A 16,714-nucleotide genomic window follows, 5' to 3' on the forward strand; every position below is an offset into this window, starting at 1 on the left:
ATTACTGAATAGAAGGAAAGAATTGCTGTAGATGCAAATAAGCTAAGTTACTGCTATACATGGTGGTATTAATTCTAAAGAATGTCTTTAATTTTTGATTCAGTCATCAAGCTGTCTTCTTTCTTGTTAGCTTTGCAAACAGTTGTTTGAAGTACAACTGTGTTTCAAGTGTTGATTTGGCCCAGTCTAAACGTAATTTTGCCCAATTCAAACATTCCAAAGGTTTGAGGAGTAAGATGTACAAGGCAGTTCCTCTGGAATCACTGCCTAAACTCTATTTAAAAAAAACAACAACAAAAAAAAAAACGTTTTCACACTTAAGATAGTTGGGTATCAAAGTATCACTTTAGAAAGTCTATATTTACCTTGCAGGTAAATAAGCAGGACTATTAAATGCAGAGCTTTAAAGTGACAAGAGAAATTTAGAATCCTCAACTATTTTTATTCATTAACTTGACATTTTTAATTAAACATATATTATGCCTAAGCAGCTAATTAATGATGACAGACTTTTACAGAAGTAGTTTCAATTTCTGGACCTAACTATAAAGATAGTTGTGTGTATTTTATAGCAAATTTTGTAATGCAGTGTAATCTGTAAAATAAAGCTCTATATCCATAAATATGAGGTTAATGCCCCACACATTTTCATTTCATAGTAATTTTTATCACCTCAGTCAGCTAAAACATGTCTTTATTCTCTTTTAGAGTTGATCTAGCTTTGTTTATGTCCTGCTTGTTCATAATCCTTTTCTTATCTGCAGGATATGCAATTCGATTAGGAAAAAAGGTGAAGAAAATACTTAGTTTCTTTTCTTCATTATATGTTTTCCTCCAAAAAATATCAATTCACCCCCTCTCTTTTCAGGAATGAAACAACTGAAAAGAAGAATAAAGATTTACAGATCACATGTGATTCTCTGAATAAACAAATTGAGACAGTGAAAAAGTTGAATGAAGCACTCAAGCAACAAAATGAAAAGTAAATCTCTAGTTATTTATTCTAATTATTTTGGAATTTTCAAAAACAATATGATTTCCTTTATACAGAAAATTGGTTTTTTACAGATAAAATTAATACAACTTTTACTTATTTTATATAGAAAACATTCAGTAGAATTTAAAGATAATTACTGTTCTTGGAAATTTTAAAATACTTGTTGAGAAAAACGATATGATTCATTGATATTTTCTATTTTTTTTTTTATAACTGCAGAACTGTTGCCCAATTAATAGAGCGAGAAGAACAGAGAAAAGAAGTACAGAACCAACTAGTAGACAGAGAATGTAAACTAGCAAGTAAGTAGCTTTTTATTTTCACACATCTTGTGCTGGAAGAAAATCAAAGCATGAGTGGTTTTTATTTGGTTCTTCATTAGTTTAAAACCTTAAAGCACATCCTAAACAGCTCTCTATCTCTTGCCATAACATTTCACAGAGCAGTTTAGTTTAACTGGGAGTTATAGGAAATGATTGTCCTTTTTAAAATAAAACTTTTTAAAGGAATATAACAGCAGGTGGCACTGCTAACTTTTAGTTACTAGCTTCTTAATGATAGCTCTGAAATGAACCACAAAATGTTTTGTTCTAAATCACTTTCCTTAAAGCACAGATATCTTCCATCTACCTATATAATTTTTCATAGTTTTCTCTCTCTTTTTCTCTTCTAACCCTTAAGCTGTGAAGATTGCCTTTCTCATTACTATATATTATATTTAGAACTGAGAAAGAAGGAAAGACATGGAGATTTGGCTATTTCTATAGAATTCTGGTATAGGGGAGGAGTTTCATGTGTCGTTGTTCTTTTTTTTTTCCCCCTCCGTGAAATACTGTAAAACTTATTTCCAGCAAGATATTTCTTCATCTTCCTAGTTGTCTTTCTTTTGCTCTTATGACACAGCTAAAGTTTTTCAGGGTAAGTTAGTATAGGACCTCTGAGCATATAGCTGACTATTTGTTTGTTCATTTGAAGACTTGCAACAAAAAACGAAAGTACAAGAGGAAAAGATTAAAGTCTTACAGAAAGAAAGGGAAGATAAGGAAGAAGCTATTGATATCCTTAGAAAAGAATTAACCAGAACAGAGCAGATAAGAAAAGAATTGAGCATTAAGGTAAGCATCTGTTGAGTTTTCATTTGCAGTAAAATGAAAAAGTTGTTTATTTTGTGAAAAGAGTGAATTAGTATAAATTAATGGTCTATTTCTTTAGTAATTTTGTTAGAAGATGTTAGGATCTCAAAGTGGTTTGATTATTATTTGTTATGACTCTCACAATGTAAAAACCTGTATTTTCTAAAATCATCAAACATTTATTAAATATATACTGTGTGCCAGCACTTAATGCTTTTAAGTGGGCAAGGAAATACAAAAAAGGGTTCCAGTTCTTGATGTCACATATAGGTAGCTGTATATAGGTATATATCTGCCCCTCTCTGCTTATGGGATGGTAAGAATAATAGTAGTTCACATTTATTTAGAACTTCATAATTTGCAAAAGACTCTACAAAACATTTTTCTTTTTTTTCCCCCATTTTTCTTAATCCTTCTCACTTTAACAAATATGTAAATATTTATTTATTTTCAGCCCACAAACAAAACTGAGTCTTGGGTTAAGTGACTTGCTCAAGGACAGTCACTTAGCTAAGTGAAACAGTAGACTTACATATTCTGAATCTAAGTCATTGCTGTTTCTACATTATCTTGGTTGCTTGAGTGTGGTAGCTATGAATAGTGCTTTCTGGCCTATCTGCTACCAAGAAGATGAGAACAGACCAGGATTAAAAGACTATTTGAACAACTGCAAAGCATCAGTGATGGAAGAGGCATAAAATTCCATCCCACATTTACAGATTTCCTGGTTCTGCTTTAATGTGGTTATTTTAATAGTAATTCTGAATGTCAATATGTAGTATTATCTCCAAAATTTCAGCTACTAGCATTGACTTAAAAAGACAAATTGAACATGTCTTCCCAATTTATATTGTACGATTACTTATCTTAAACTTACCATATAATTTAGTTAACTAAAATATATTTGTAATAGAGTCTTTTGAAATGGTTGTCTTACAAATAAAAAGTAAGGATATCTTAAAATATCTGTGAAGAGAAAACATGCTAAGTTGTTTTTTTTCTCTCCCCTGTCCCAAATTTCTTAGGCTTCCTCCCTAGAGGTTCAAAAGGCCCAATTAGAAGGTCGTTTGGAAGAGAAAGAGTCCCTGGTGAAACTTCAGCAAGAGGAGTTGAATAAACACTCTCATATGATAGCAATGATCCACAGTTTAAGTGGTGGAAAAATAAATCCAGAAACTGTGAATCTCAGTATATAGACATTATGTATTTATCTACTGGGGGAGGAAAAGTGGGGAAGGTAATTTGTGACTCCAAAAGAATATCAAATTATTATCTAATTATTTAGTAAAGAACCTGATCTGATACATGTTTTTATTTGGTCTTAAAGTTTTACTTCCTGTTTTTGGTTTTTATTGCTTAAAGTTTTTTTTGGTTCTTATATTAGAATATTCTTAACCTCCATTATTGATTTTTCTAAGTTTTTTTTCGTTCTGTTTTCCACTTCTGCTTGTTGAATTTATTCTCATTTGTCACTATTCAGATTTTAAAATCAAACTTTTTTGATATAACAGTCTTAAAGATTAATAAATTAAAGATGTATTTAGTAAAAAGAGAAAGCATGATACTGCTGGAGAAGATTTTCTCTAAGGTAGAGCAAAAGAAAATCTCAGTGAATTTAAAATAATTTTATTACTGCATTTAAAATGCAGTAAAATATATGGTATAAGTTCTAAATTTGATAAAAATGCAATGAATATAAAATGAATAATGTATAAAAATTAGAACATAACTTAAATGACAACATTGTTTGTCATGTTAAAACTAATAACTTGTATTATTTATGAAATAGCTTTAGTTTTACTCTTTTTAAAATATTGCATGTTGGCCCACCCATATCATTTCAATTATGAATTTATGATTTTTGTAGGGATAACTTGGATTCTACCCTTTCTACATATTCAGAAATTTATTTGTTGTTAATTCTGATGTATATTTCATTTAATGTATTGTCTTTTATTTAAATCGTTTTTAATTGGGCCATTTAATTTTAAAGCATAGGCTAAATATTTTTTATGTATTTCTTTAATACAAGAGAATTTTTTAGTACTCTTCATTTGAATCAAATGTTCTAAGTAGTGTTTAAGAAGTGTTTTTATATCAATATTTTACTTGATTTTACTGTTAGACTGTTCAAATAATTTTACTTGGTGTTTTCACTGTTTTTATCTCCATTTGACTCAGGTGAACTGCTTTTTCAACTGTAGTATATTCAAATTTATGTTTAGACATTAAACATAAATATATTTTTTCATAATTCATTAATTACATTAATATCAAACTATAATAGTTTTAAATATCTATGCATTTTGTTCAGTTATGCAGATTTTTAAAAGAGCATTGTGCTAACACATTTTAAATTGCTGCTTATTCTATAAGAAGTACATTCTATTTCTTTTGCAAAACTGAAGGAATTATCAATTTAATATGAAAAAGCTTAAATGGATACATATAACTAAAGAACAAAAGGCTCTGTAAAATAAAAAACAAAAAGTGTTGTAAACAAATAGTGAACCAAAAGCTCTAGGGAAAACCAAAGCATCTTTATAATTTAGACACTCAAGACACCTGAGCCTGGCCCAGTGCTGCCTAACAGAACTTTTTGTGATGATGGAAATGTTCTGTGTCTGCATTGTTTAGTGTATAGCCTTTAACTACATGTTGCTATTAAGGACTTAAAATGTGGCTAGTGAAACTGAAGAATTCAATTTTTAAAAATTTAATTTTAATTAATTTTAGTTTTAATTGCCATCCTACTGGACAATGAAGATCTAGTCTTCCAAGAACACATTTTAAACCACACAATATGCCTTTTCTTAAAGGCCTACATAGGCAGAGACTACATGTATTTTTTTGCAGCCTTTTGTTAATGCAACAGTTTTAACCTGTTGTTTCTAATCTCTTTGAAGAAGAAAAGCTGTACTTCAGTTTTAAAAGTGAGTACTAATCATCATTCTCCACTTTTTCTGTTTTTCTTAGTCTTTCTGTAGCGTCTTTCATATTGTTCCTATTTTTCTTAACCTTAGTGTGTTGGTTTTGTTTGTTTGTTTTTTGCTTTTTGGGTAAGTGTACCTCAGATTTTTTTAAAAAGTATCTGTATGTGTATGTGTTTTTCTTTTAAAGAAATTGATTTTAAGCAAGTTTCAGTCACACCATAGTCAGAGTTTTACGAATGATTTTTGTGTGTGTACATGTCCATTTCCTAATGGAAAAAACAAAACTAAATAAATGCATCATTATATTAGAATCGTTTTAATTCTCTAAAAGTTTTTCTATGAAGAATTTATATTCAAGTGTACTTTAACACAGTTCTTTTTAACATTTACATTTGTCACTGGAACAAATATAAAATATAGACTTCTCTTAAAAAATTTGGCTAATTGGAGTTTATACTAAACTGTTTATTTAATGTCAGGGCAAAAAAATACTCATTAAATTTAATGCTTTGATTTGAGAGGAATTTATTAGATTAGTGCCCTTTTAGTTTTGTTTACTATATGTTTTAAAAGATATGTTATGTTAAGGATATAATAAGAGTCTGTCTTGAGTTAAGATTGTTAGTTAAATGAAAATATGTTTGAATTTCAGCTTCTTTCTGAAGCTCATTGACATATGTTATAGGTACCTCTAATCAAGGTATATTCTTTAAAACTCATAACCTTATTTTAATTTGATTCTTTTTCTATTTTTATATAATTATTCATTATATTTAAAACTTTTGTCTTGGCTTACCTACTACTGAACCAAACACATGTCCTGTTTGTAACTTCTTTGTAGAAGTCAGTAAAGGGCCAGGTAATAAGTATTTAGTCTTTGTGAGACATACGGTCTCTATCACAATTACTCAGTTGTAGCACGAAAGCAGCCATAGACAGTACATACATAAATGGGCATGTTTGTCCAGGGTCATAGCTCTTCCAGTAAAAATTTTATTTACAGAAACAGTTGGAGCTTTCCTATTGGATGTTATCTCTCACTAATTAATTGGCCCTTTTATCACAAAGAAGTCTCTATCTTTGGTAATCTTGTCTCATATTACTATAGCCACTCCAGCCTTTTTGTTGGTCTCTTTTTCTATCAGTTTATTTCTGGACCTTACATAAAAACCAACCTATGTCTTTATATATAAATGACATGAACTTGTAGACAATTATAGTTGAATCTTGTTTTTGTATCTATTTTGACATATGAGTCCTTAACTTTCACAGTCTCTGTGGAGTTAATATTGTACCACTTAATATAAAATGTAGAAAGCTTCAATTTTATCTATTTATCCTCTCTTCATTCTTTATGCTATAGTTGACACATATATCTTATATATACTAACCCCCAAGATAATGTTATAATTTTTGTTTTAAACAAGTATATCGAAATACCCTGGTTCCCAACATCATAATATATTTACCTCTTTGCAGGCAATAACTAGTGTCTTCAATGTAACGTTACTATTTTTCCCTTTAGAAATAATAAGTAACTTGTGGGGAAACTGCAAATAACCTGTTTTGACTTTCACCCACAAGTTCTAGCATCCATTGATAATTCTTGCTTGATGCAGTTATTACTCTGATGGTTGCCAAATGGTTATTTTCTTTGACTTAATGGGAGAAGATTGAACATTTTGGTAATATTATGATATACCGTGAATAGCAATCTAAATTGCATCATTTATTACACCATTGACAAAATTAAAATGTAGTACTTACAGTTTTACAATTAATAGAGAATGTACTTTTTTATGTGTATATTTTCACAAGTCAAGAATTTGAGATTTTATGTAGTTTAAGAAAAGTAGTAGGTATGTTAAGTATAGTGAATATTTTTTCAAGCCACAGGGCCCTTTGGAAATTATTGTCCTTTTCAAACCCCCTAATTTTAGAATTGCTCATTTAGATCGTAAGATTTTTTGGGGGGTGGGGGGAATCACTTGCCTTAGTCTGTCAATGATCACCAATAAATATTAAATACATATTACCCATAAAGATAAGTAAGTCTTTTAAATTAAAAAACTGTATATTTTCAACATTCCCTGAGTTTACATTCAAGATAGTTTTTTTAAAAAATAAATAAAATATATGACCTATACCTTTAAAAAGTAGGTAATTTATTTAATTTTTATAATGTCGGTAATGAGCCTGATAAGTATTTATAATTGTATGCTTCTGTAATCCATAAATTGAGAGGAAACATAAATATAAAAAATTCATGGATTCCTTTGACTCTGCAAATCACCTTGAAATCTTATAGTCTTATTGTGTTCAGCATTCTGTAGCTAATTGATTTTCTTCCTGTCATTCAAAGACTCTGTAAGGCCTGTTTTGTTTATGCTTGTGTTCATCTAAACATTTCAAAAATACCCTAGAGAAAAACTTAATTATCACCATGAACAAGAGGTGCCATAATTCTCAGAACCCAGTTTTTTGCACATTGAGCTACAATACAGTCCTTCATAAAATTCATTAAATCTGAGAAATATCTTTCTTCCCAACTCAATACACTTTTTTCATTATATAATTCCCTAAGAACCTGGTGTTTATTTGCTCTTGGTATCTCAAAAAAGGCTAGATAATTCTAGGATACATAGCAAAGGGCTTTTTATGTAAGGTCCAGCTAGTGCTGCATAAGAGAGTAATATTTTCAATCAATAGAGTAGGTTGGGTTACAGTTTCATTATGTTATTAAAAACTAATTTTCCACTAAGTAGCTAAGCATTTGGCAAGGATTTAGTAGTGAACATGATTCTCTTTGCTACATTATCTACACTGTTATTCTAAGAGTTATATTTCATTTCACTTATCTTGAAGAGCCAAAAGATACAATGTATTAGAGTAGCCTATGCTCTTCTCAAACTTCAAATAAAAAGGCTTATGATTAGCCCTAGGAAAAGACAACACTGTTTATGCTCAATTAGGCAGGGTTTTCATTTACCCACAAGACTAGTATTAACTACTACCAAGTAATTTGTATAATACCCACAGTTAATCAGAACATGTTAGAGCTGAAAGTATTCTTAAAGAAGTGACCCAGGCCCCTAATATTTCAAAAATATACTTAAACTTTATATTGCATTTTCAGAAAAGAGGCCTCATTATTCAAATACAAACTGGTATGTAAAAAAACAGACAATTTCACTTCTAGGAATTTATCTTAAGGTTAATAAGGACTAAAATTTAGGTACTAAGCTTTAGATAACACTGTTCCTGTGGCACAAGATTGGAAACGATATATATACAGCAATTGGTGATTGGTAAATCAATTATAGTCATATAATAGAAGAGCATGCAGCCTTTTAAGAAAGACTGAAATATGTGAGTACATGGAAAGATTCCTGGTGTGTTAAGTGGGAAAAGCAGGAAACCAGACTATTTGTAAATGTTCATATATCTTTATTTTAAGATATAGGTGTATAGATATATATGCATACATGTGTAATAAACTATAAGCTTTGTCTTGACGTAAGAAATGTCCAAATCTGTAAAGAATTTTTATCAGAATTTATTTGAGCCAAAATGACATTTGCCAGAAAGCTAGGTCTCAGATCCTCTGCAGAATGACAGTTTTGCAGTTTCTTTTATGCATTTGAACTTGAGAGAAGATAAGGAAGATTACATGAAGGTGAGAGGAGCAAGGTAGGGATTAGATTATAGGATAGTGTGCTCTCTTATGCTCCTTAGGGTTTTGAAAAAGGCATTTCAAAGGTGTGTTAACCTAGATCCACAAAAACAATGGGCAACGCTTGCTAAAGGCAAATATGAACCTGTTACTAAAGAAGTTATATGCCTGGGGTATGATTGCCCACCATGACCTGCCTAGTTAGGAATTTATGATCAGATCACCCTGTGAGGTTACTTTCCATAGAACCCCTTTTCGTCCACAAGTTGTTGCCTTTGAGCAATTAAATTACGTTTGATTTTGTTGTTTATTCGCATTCTAAAAATTTAAATATTACTTTAACTTTTAAAACCATGTTTTAAAGCATGAGTTTTATAACTACGTATAATTAATTTCTGGCTCTACCTAAAGAAAGTTTCATCTATAAAATGAGGATAATACATACTCCACAGTAGTTATATTTTAAAAACAAACAAAAACAGCTTTTAATAGTTTCTCAGTAAGTGTTTATCTCTCTTGGAGGAATGGAATAGAAACCTTTATTCCTTTGTCCTTGGTTTCTCATTTATCCTATCAAACCTGTGGCCAATTGTAGAAAGTAAAATTAACAATAAAGATTCTGCATTTTCAAGGATAGTGTAGGGTGTGAGGTTAGGACTAGGAGTTAAATCTTCAATTCTAATCTTCAAATTATTACTGTCTACACCCGGGATAACAATTTTATTGACTAAAGCTAGTCTTGGTTACTTTTATACTTAATTTATTTCTATTAAGCAGCTTTTCTCATTGAAAGAAGAATTTTTCATACTTAAATCAGCCTTCTGTTGGATGTCATACCCTTTTCTATATAAAATTCGTTATGAAGTTGTACATTTTTTTTTATTTTTTGTAACAAATTATGAGGGAAAGGCATAGTTAAGAAAAGTTTACCAAATTTTAATAACAAAATATGTCTAGGACTTGAATCCTGTTATATTCCTAGCTTTTTTGACAGATTTATGGACATAAAGCAAACAAGCTTTAAAAAGGTATTTGGTTACTTAAGCCACATATTTGTAATAGCCTTACTGATTTTCCACTTAATATAAATTAGAATTTTCCTATTCTATGTTAATATTTCTATTTAGAAATGTGATTTTCACATTAGTCTTTTTTCAGAAGTCCAAAAATATTTAGGGTTATGTACCCCAAAGTAAAGATTTATGCATTGTGTTTACAGAGATATGAAAATATACTCCCTTTATTTATAATATAAAGGAAGGGTTACAAAATGTTAAATTTTTATAGAATCAAAAGGAGAAAGAACATGGTAATAGATGTTTAAGGCTGGCTGTTTAAAAATACTTTAAGCAAGGTCACCCTGAACTATTTAGTCTGAACGGCATTTCATGCAAATACGCTTGAGATTAGATTAATTGAAGCCATCGCTCAAATTGCTTCTATCTTTGAGCTTCTAATCTGAATAAGAGACTCAAGTTATTGATGTTGTGAATTGATCCAAGTAGTAAAATAATTTGTTTGCTATGATGCTTGGGTGGGAATTTAACTTCTGGTTATTATTCTGTTAATTTTTCCAGGGCCTGCGTTTCTTCATAAGGTTAGTTCAGTGATGATTACATATTAGTCAAATGTATTTATGTCCCTTGGATCTGTCCCATCACCTTAATTTTAATAACTATGAGCGAGATTCTATTTTGGGGGAACAAGTGGGAATGAGGAATAGATTATATAAGCACATGGTGCAAAATTTAAAATTTAAGAAAAATGTGGACTTCCAGTTTCGCTCTGACATGTAAAAAGCTTAGGTTGTCTCTCCTCCCCTCACTCTAAGAAAAAAGCTGAACAAACTGAAAAACCAGTGCCTTTTCTTAGCTCCATCAGAGAACTGAGGTCACAGGACTAACCACCACCTCGAAAACTGCAGAGACAGATGAATACAGGTTCTCATTGTGAAGATCAGAGAAAACTCCCTTCGTTTTTGGCCAGGGTGAGTGGGAAAGTAACCCTTTTGAAATAAGCCCAAAATATTCTTTATAACAAAGGCCTACCCAACAAGGGGAAAACTCCAGAGCCTTATCAGACTTGGAGGAAGGGAAATTACCTAACTCCAATAGCTTTTAGCCTTAAAGTCTCACCTAAGGGAAAAAAAAAAAAAGGCTGAGAAGAACTTGTAAAGGTTACAACCCAGGGACACAGGCCCATTAAATGAAAGAGTGGTTACTACTGATCCCATGAATAAGAAAAGGATCTAAAAAAAAATATTATGAACATCTCTATACTCATGAATTTGATAATTTAGATGAAATGGACCAATTTCTTGAAAGACAAGCTACTAAAATTCACACAAGGAGAAATGGATAATCTGAATAGGACTATATCGAGGAAATTAATAATTACTAGTTTTCCAAAACAAAGCATCAGGCCAAGATGGGTTCACTGGTGAATTTTATCAAACATTTAAGAGAATGATATAAATTCTCTACAATCTCTTCTAGAAAATGGAAGCAGATTTATCACTTTGTATCATTCTATGAGGCCATCATTACCCTAATACCAAAATTAGATAATACAAGAAAGGAAAGCTGCAGACCAATATCTCAAACAAATACAAAAATTCTCAACAAAAATTAGCAAATTGAGTCCAACAATGTATAAAATTTATAAACCACAAACAAGTGATTTAATAAACTGTTATATCCAGACAATGCAATATTATTCAACAATAAAAAATGAGCTTTTAAGCCATGAAGACATTGGAAAATGTAAATACATATTGCTAAATGAAAGAAGCCAGTCTGAGAAGCCTACATACTGTATGATTCAATTATATGACATTTGGAAAAGTCAAAACTATAGCAATAAAAACGAGTTGCTCGGTGGTGCTGAGGGGATAGATGGGAATACAGAAACAGGTAGGACATAGGGGATTTTTAGGGCAATTAAACTATTTTGTATGACACTGTAATGGTACAAGACATTCATTTGTCAAAACTTATGGAACTGCAACACAAAGAATGAACCTTAATGTAAATTGTGGGCTATGGTTAATATATCAATATTGGTTTACTAATTGTAGTAAACATACCACACAAATGCAAGGTAATATAGAGGTGCCGGGGTTAGGGTGGGTATATAGAACTCTATCAGCTTAATTATTCTCTAAATCTAAAACTATACTAACAAAAAAATGTCTACTTCTTAAATGTAAAAAAAGTAAAAAGTATATGTTGGTAATTATTTCCTTTTACTCCTCTCTCTTAGCCATCTAGTTCCCCTCCACAAAACCACTGACTTGTTACCAGTTTCTTAATGTAGCCTTAAACAGAAGTGCATACAAAGATGTATATGCATATATGTTTTTGATGGGTTACAGAAATGAAAACATTGTATATGTATATATATTTTTATACCTTTCCTTTCTCAGGAAAATGTTCTAGGATATCAGTACACATAGAACTTCTTGATATTTTTGACAATTTCATAATATGTCACTGATAGATATACCATTGTTTATTAAACTCATTAATAAATGCATTATTTTTTATCTTTTGCTATAATGAAGACTCCAAAATTAATATCCTTATACAGATATCATTTGATGTAGAATTACTTGGACCAAATGTGTGTGAAATACCCCACCAGCAATGTTTGTTTCTCCACATTCTTATTGTATTATAATCAAAATTAATCCACCATTATGGTATTAAACTTTTTATGGCTGCCATACATGTAAAAATTGTATATTTCTGTTTTCTGTGAACTATTTAATCCCTTTCTAGTTTTTCTCAGGTTGTTCATGTTATTGAGATGTAGGCTGTAGTAAGTAAATTTACAGTTACCTATGATAAAAGTTGCAAATTTTTTTCCCACTTAGTTGACTGACTTTTGACTTTATGTGTACCTTTGTCTATGCATAATTTTTTTCATTTTAAATTCTTAATTTTTGTTATTGCAGGTTGATAATGTTTTAATAGTCTATAGAACTTATCATTTTTTGAGAATTTTCCCAAATATACTTGTTCTTTTATTTTTCCATAGTATTTTAGAATCATCTTGTCTAGTTAAAAAAAAAGCGGGTGTGTCTACGGCCACGACACCCTGAACAAGCCCGATCCCGTCTGATCTCGGAAGTAAGCAGGGTCAGGCCTGGTTAGTACTTGGATAGGAGACCACCTAGGAATGCCAGGTGCTGTAGGCATTAAAAAAAAAAAAAGTGGGTGACATTTTTGCTTGTATAATATTAGATTTATAGATTAGAGATAATTGACATCTCTAATGTTAAATCATCTTTTCTCAAACATGATATGCCTTTCCATGGGTTCAAGTCTTTTATGACCTTTGATAATGTTTTATTTGTATATAGTTTTTATATATTGTTAAAATTTAACTTTCTGTCATCTCTTTATCCATTATATTCTCTGATATATATTCATATAACATACACATGGATTTATATATGTTTATATATAGAAACTTTCTATAAGCAGTGTTATGTTTTATACCCAAACCACTACTGAATTTACCCAAAACAAAGCAGGAGACCTCAAAACTACTTTAAATAATAATTAACCATTTATTTCATCTTTAAGAAAGTTTCACATCTTTATTTCCAACTTTTAATCATGTACTTCTTTCTCTTATTCAGTTCAATTTTTAAAAATATAGTAATAAAGGACTTAGCTTGTTCATTCCTGGCTTTAATGGAAATACTTCTAGTGTTTTCCAGTTAAACGTGATGCTAACTTTTGAATTAAGATATATATGTTTTAATTAAAAATTTTTGGAGAGAGAAAAAAATGGCATGGATGATAGAGGCTCTGTTCATCCCTCTGGCGACCAAATCAAAGTTGTGACGGAAACAAGGAGCAGCAGCAAGAAAAAATCACCTGGGATCTAGACGAACAAGCCTTACAACTAGGGAGAAATCCAAGAAAGCGCCCTGCAATGGCAGAAGTTAGAACGGAGCAAGGACGCAGGGCTGCCTGGTCCCCAACATCTGAGTGAGATGCAGGCTGCGGCAGTGGCAGTGGCAGCAGCAGACGCCTCTTAAAGGGGCCACGTCCATGAGCGTTTTTTCACAGTGACGGACCTGCTCACTCTGAGCACCAGTGCCTGTTCAACTGTGCGCGGGGGGCACCAGGGACTTACAGGGAGACATTGTCGGTGTGAGGGCCAAGGTGAGATACTTGGTACAGAAGCGCCAGCAGTATCCATTGTTCCCACCAGTGTGCCAGAAGCAGCACCACCATAGCTGTAACGTCATCAAACTGTATAACAGAGGTTGCTCCACCCAGAGGATTTCTTGAAACCCTGCCTACCCCAACTCAGGCCTCACCCAAGCCACATCCAGGTGTATACTCAGCAAGTCAGGTGTTTCTTGCTGAGACACTGGAGGAGTTAGTTGGCCTTGGTTTCTGGTATGGCTTTTTGAGGCAACTATAAGCACAGTATCTGTGGATTGCTTGCTAAATCTTAACAGGTGGCCCCAGAGGAGTAGAGGCCTGAGCTAAGTTTAGTCTGCAACTGAACCCCTCTCAGGACTGTGCCACTGGACACCTACTTCACAAATCCACACTAATAAGACCAAGAGACAGGAGCTTTGCTTAACACATAGAAACAGACACGGAAAGGCAGCCAAAATGGGAAGGCAAACAGAAACCATATGGAGAACAGAATAGAAATTCAGATATAATAGAGTCAAGTAATCTAACAGATGCAGCGTTTAAAACACTGGTTATAAAGATGCTCAATGAACTTTTGGGAAGTGTAGAGAACTTAAAGAGAAAAAACATAAAAATGGAAATTATAAAAGGGAACCAATCTGAAATGAACACTTTCTCTGAGATGAGAAGTATATTAAATGGAATAAAAAAAGTGAATAAAGAAGAGAATCAAATGCCTTATCTAAAGGACATGAAAGCCAATCAGGACACTCGATCAGAATGGCAAGAAAAAAAGATGCCAAGACTATAAAAATAATTTAAGGGAGATATGGGACACTATTAAGGGTGCAAATATTCGTCTGATTGGCGTAACTGAAGAAAATCAAGATGTTGAACAGCTGTTTGAAGAAATAATGATGGAAAACTCCCTAACCTGGTGAAGGGAATGGACATAAAACCCCAGGAAGCTCAGAGAATTCCAAAAATCAGGGATCCAAAGAGCTCCACACCAAGACACATAATTAAAATGCCAAAGGTTAAATACAAAGAATATTAAAAGCAGCAAGAGAAAAATAATTACAAGGGAGCACCCATACAACTGGCAGCTGATTTCTCAAAAGAAACTATGCAGGACAGAAAGGCTTAGCAAAACATTCAACAGGATGAAGACCCAGGATCTACAACCAAGAATAATTTATCCAGCAAAGTTATCATTTAGAGTTGAAGGACAGATAAAAAGCTTCCCAGACAAAAATAAGCTAAAGGAATTTATCACCACCAAGCCAGTATTAACAGGAAATGTTCGACGGACTTTAAGAAGAAAAAACGTATCAAAACCAGGAATAAAGAATGGTAATAACTACATTCCTATCACTAAGTACCTTAAAGGGAAAAAAATTAAGTGTTCCAACCAAAAGATAGAGTGGCTGAAAGAATAAGAAAACGAGACCCCTACATGTTTTAAGAAAGGGGATGAAAAAAGATATTGTTTTGATGGACCTTGAATGTGTTTTAAGTCAGAGAAAGATAAACACTACATGATTTCACTTACATGCGGAATCTAAGGGATAAAAAGAACAAACTAATCAAAAACAGGCTCACAAATATAGTGGACAATTTGGTGATAGAGGAGAGAGGGTTTGGGGGGCTGGGAGAATGGGGTGAAGGGCTAAAGAAGTACAAATTAATAGCTGATGCATGGTCCTGGGGATGGGGAGCACGGCATAGGGAATGCAGTTAGCATTAATACGTTGGCTAGGTGGAGGGTGAGGGGAGGAAGGGAGGGCGCAATTTGAGGGATCGTTTTATGAACTATATAGATGTCTAACCTATGTATACTTGAAACTAAGTTAAAAAATTTTATCAAAATGAAATCGATTGTATCAAAATAGATACAAAATTTTATATTTTGGGCATCTATAACAGATAACATGAGTTTTTTTCTTATTAATATTTATCATTCAGTATGAGCTAGTTTATGCTGCAGTAATCAACAAACTCAAAATCTCAGTAACTTAAAAGATTATGGTTTATTTCTTGCTCGTGCTATATGTCATAGAGACTCCATGTTTTCCTTACTCCCAGACTCAGGCTTATGGAACAGCCATCATCTGGCACGTTGAGAGTTTCTATAGTGGAGGGACAGAGAGCATGGCAAGTCAGCCACTGACTTTTAAACCTTCCACCTGGAAGTGACACACATCTCCTTGGCTCCCACTTTATTGACTAATGCAAATCATATGGCCACATCGAACTACAAGAAGATAGGGAAAAAAATCTACCATGTGCCTTAGAAAAAAACTAAACAGTTTAGTCAAAGTATTCCTTAAATTTCTCAAAGAGAATTTAGTAATGGAAAAATTTTAAATGTATTAATGCTTTCTGGTAATATTTTATTTAGAATTTTTGCGATGACAATCATAAGTATGATGGGTTATAATTTGCGCTCATGTGCATTCTTGGTCAGGGTTTGGTGTCATTCTAGCTTAATAAAAAAAAATTAAGAATGTTTTACTGATTTTTTTATGCTCCTATATAATTTAAGAAGAATAGGAGTTTTATGTTTCTCAAAGATTTAATAAAATTGACCTATAAAACCATCTAAGTGTGGTGTGTTTTATTGAAGGGGAAGGGGTTAATGCCATGATGACTTTCTGTATTTTTTCTATATCAATTGATTCAGATTTTTTCTCTATTTCTGAATTATTTTAATAATTTACATTTTACTAAAAATATAATTTATTTTAATTCCAGATTTTCGATTGTTTCGCATATATTTGAACAAAGAAATGTCTTGATAATGCTTTTAATTTCCT

At 32.0% G+C, this 16,714-nt stretch overlaps 1 protein-coding gene and 1 pseudogene across 2 annotated transcripts in view; both read left to right on the plus strand.

Annotated features, from left to right (window-relative positions):
- The window catches only part of CIP2A (cell proliferation regulating inhibitor of protein phosphatase 2A), a 35,952-nt gene extending 30,581 nt beyond the window's left edge, over window positions 1–5,371 (plus strand). For both annotated transcript variants that reach the window (XM_023527100.1, XM_011382652.2), the window contains exons 18-21: window positions 869–982; window positions 1,217–1,299; window positions 1,973–2,112; window positions 3,156–5,371. In XM_023527100.1, coding sequence (XP_023382868.1) covers window positions 869–982; window positions 1,217–1,299; window positions 1,973–2,112; window positions 3,156–3,326 — 508 coding nt within the window. In that variant the 3' untranslated portion in view covers window positions 3,327–5,371. The remainder of the gene's footprint in view (window positions 1–868; window positions 983–1,216; window positions 1,300–1,972; window positions 2,113–3,155) is intronic.
- A 7,445-nt stretch (window positions 5,372–12,816) lies between these two features.
- On the plus strand, window positions 12,817–12,934 carry LOC111736702 (annotated as a pseudogene).
- The last annotated feature ends 3,780 nt before the right edge of the window (window positions 12,935–16,714 follow it).

This window comes from Pteropus vampyrus, unplaced genomic scaffold (genome assembly GCF_000151845.1).
Source record: "Pteropus vampyrus isolate Shadow unplaced genomic scaffold, Pvam_2.0 Scaffold1, whole genome shotgun sequence".
Lineage (NCBI taxonomy): Eukaryota > Metazoa > Chordata > Mammalia > Chiroptera > Pteropodidae > Pteropus > Pteropus vampyrus.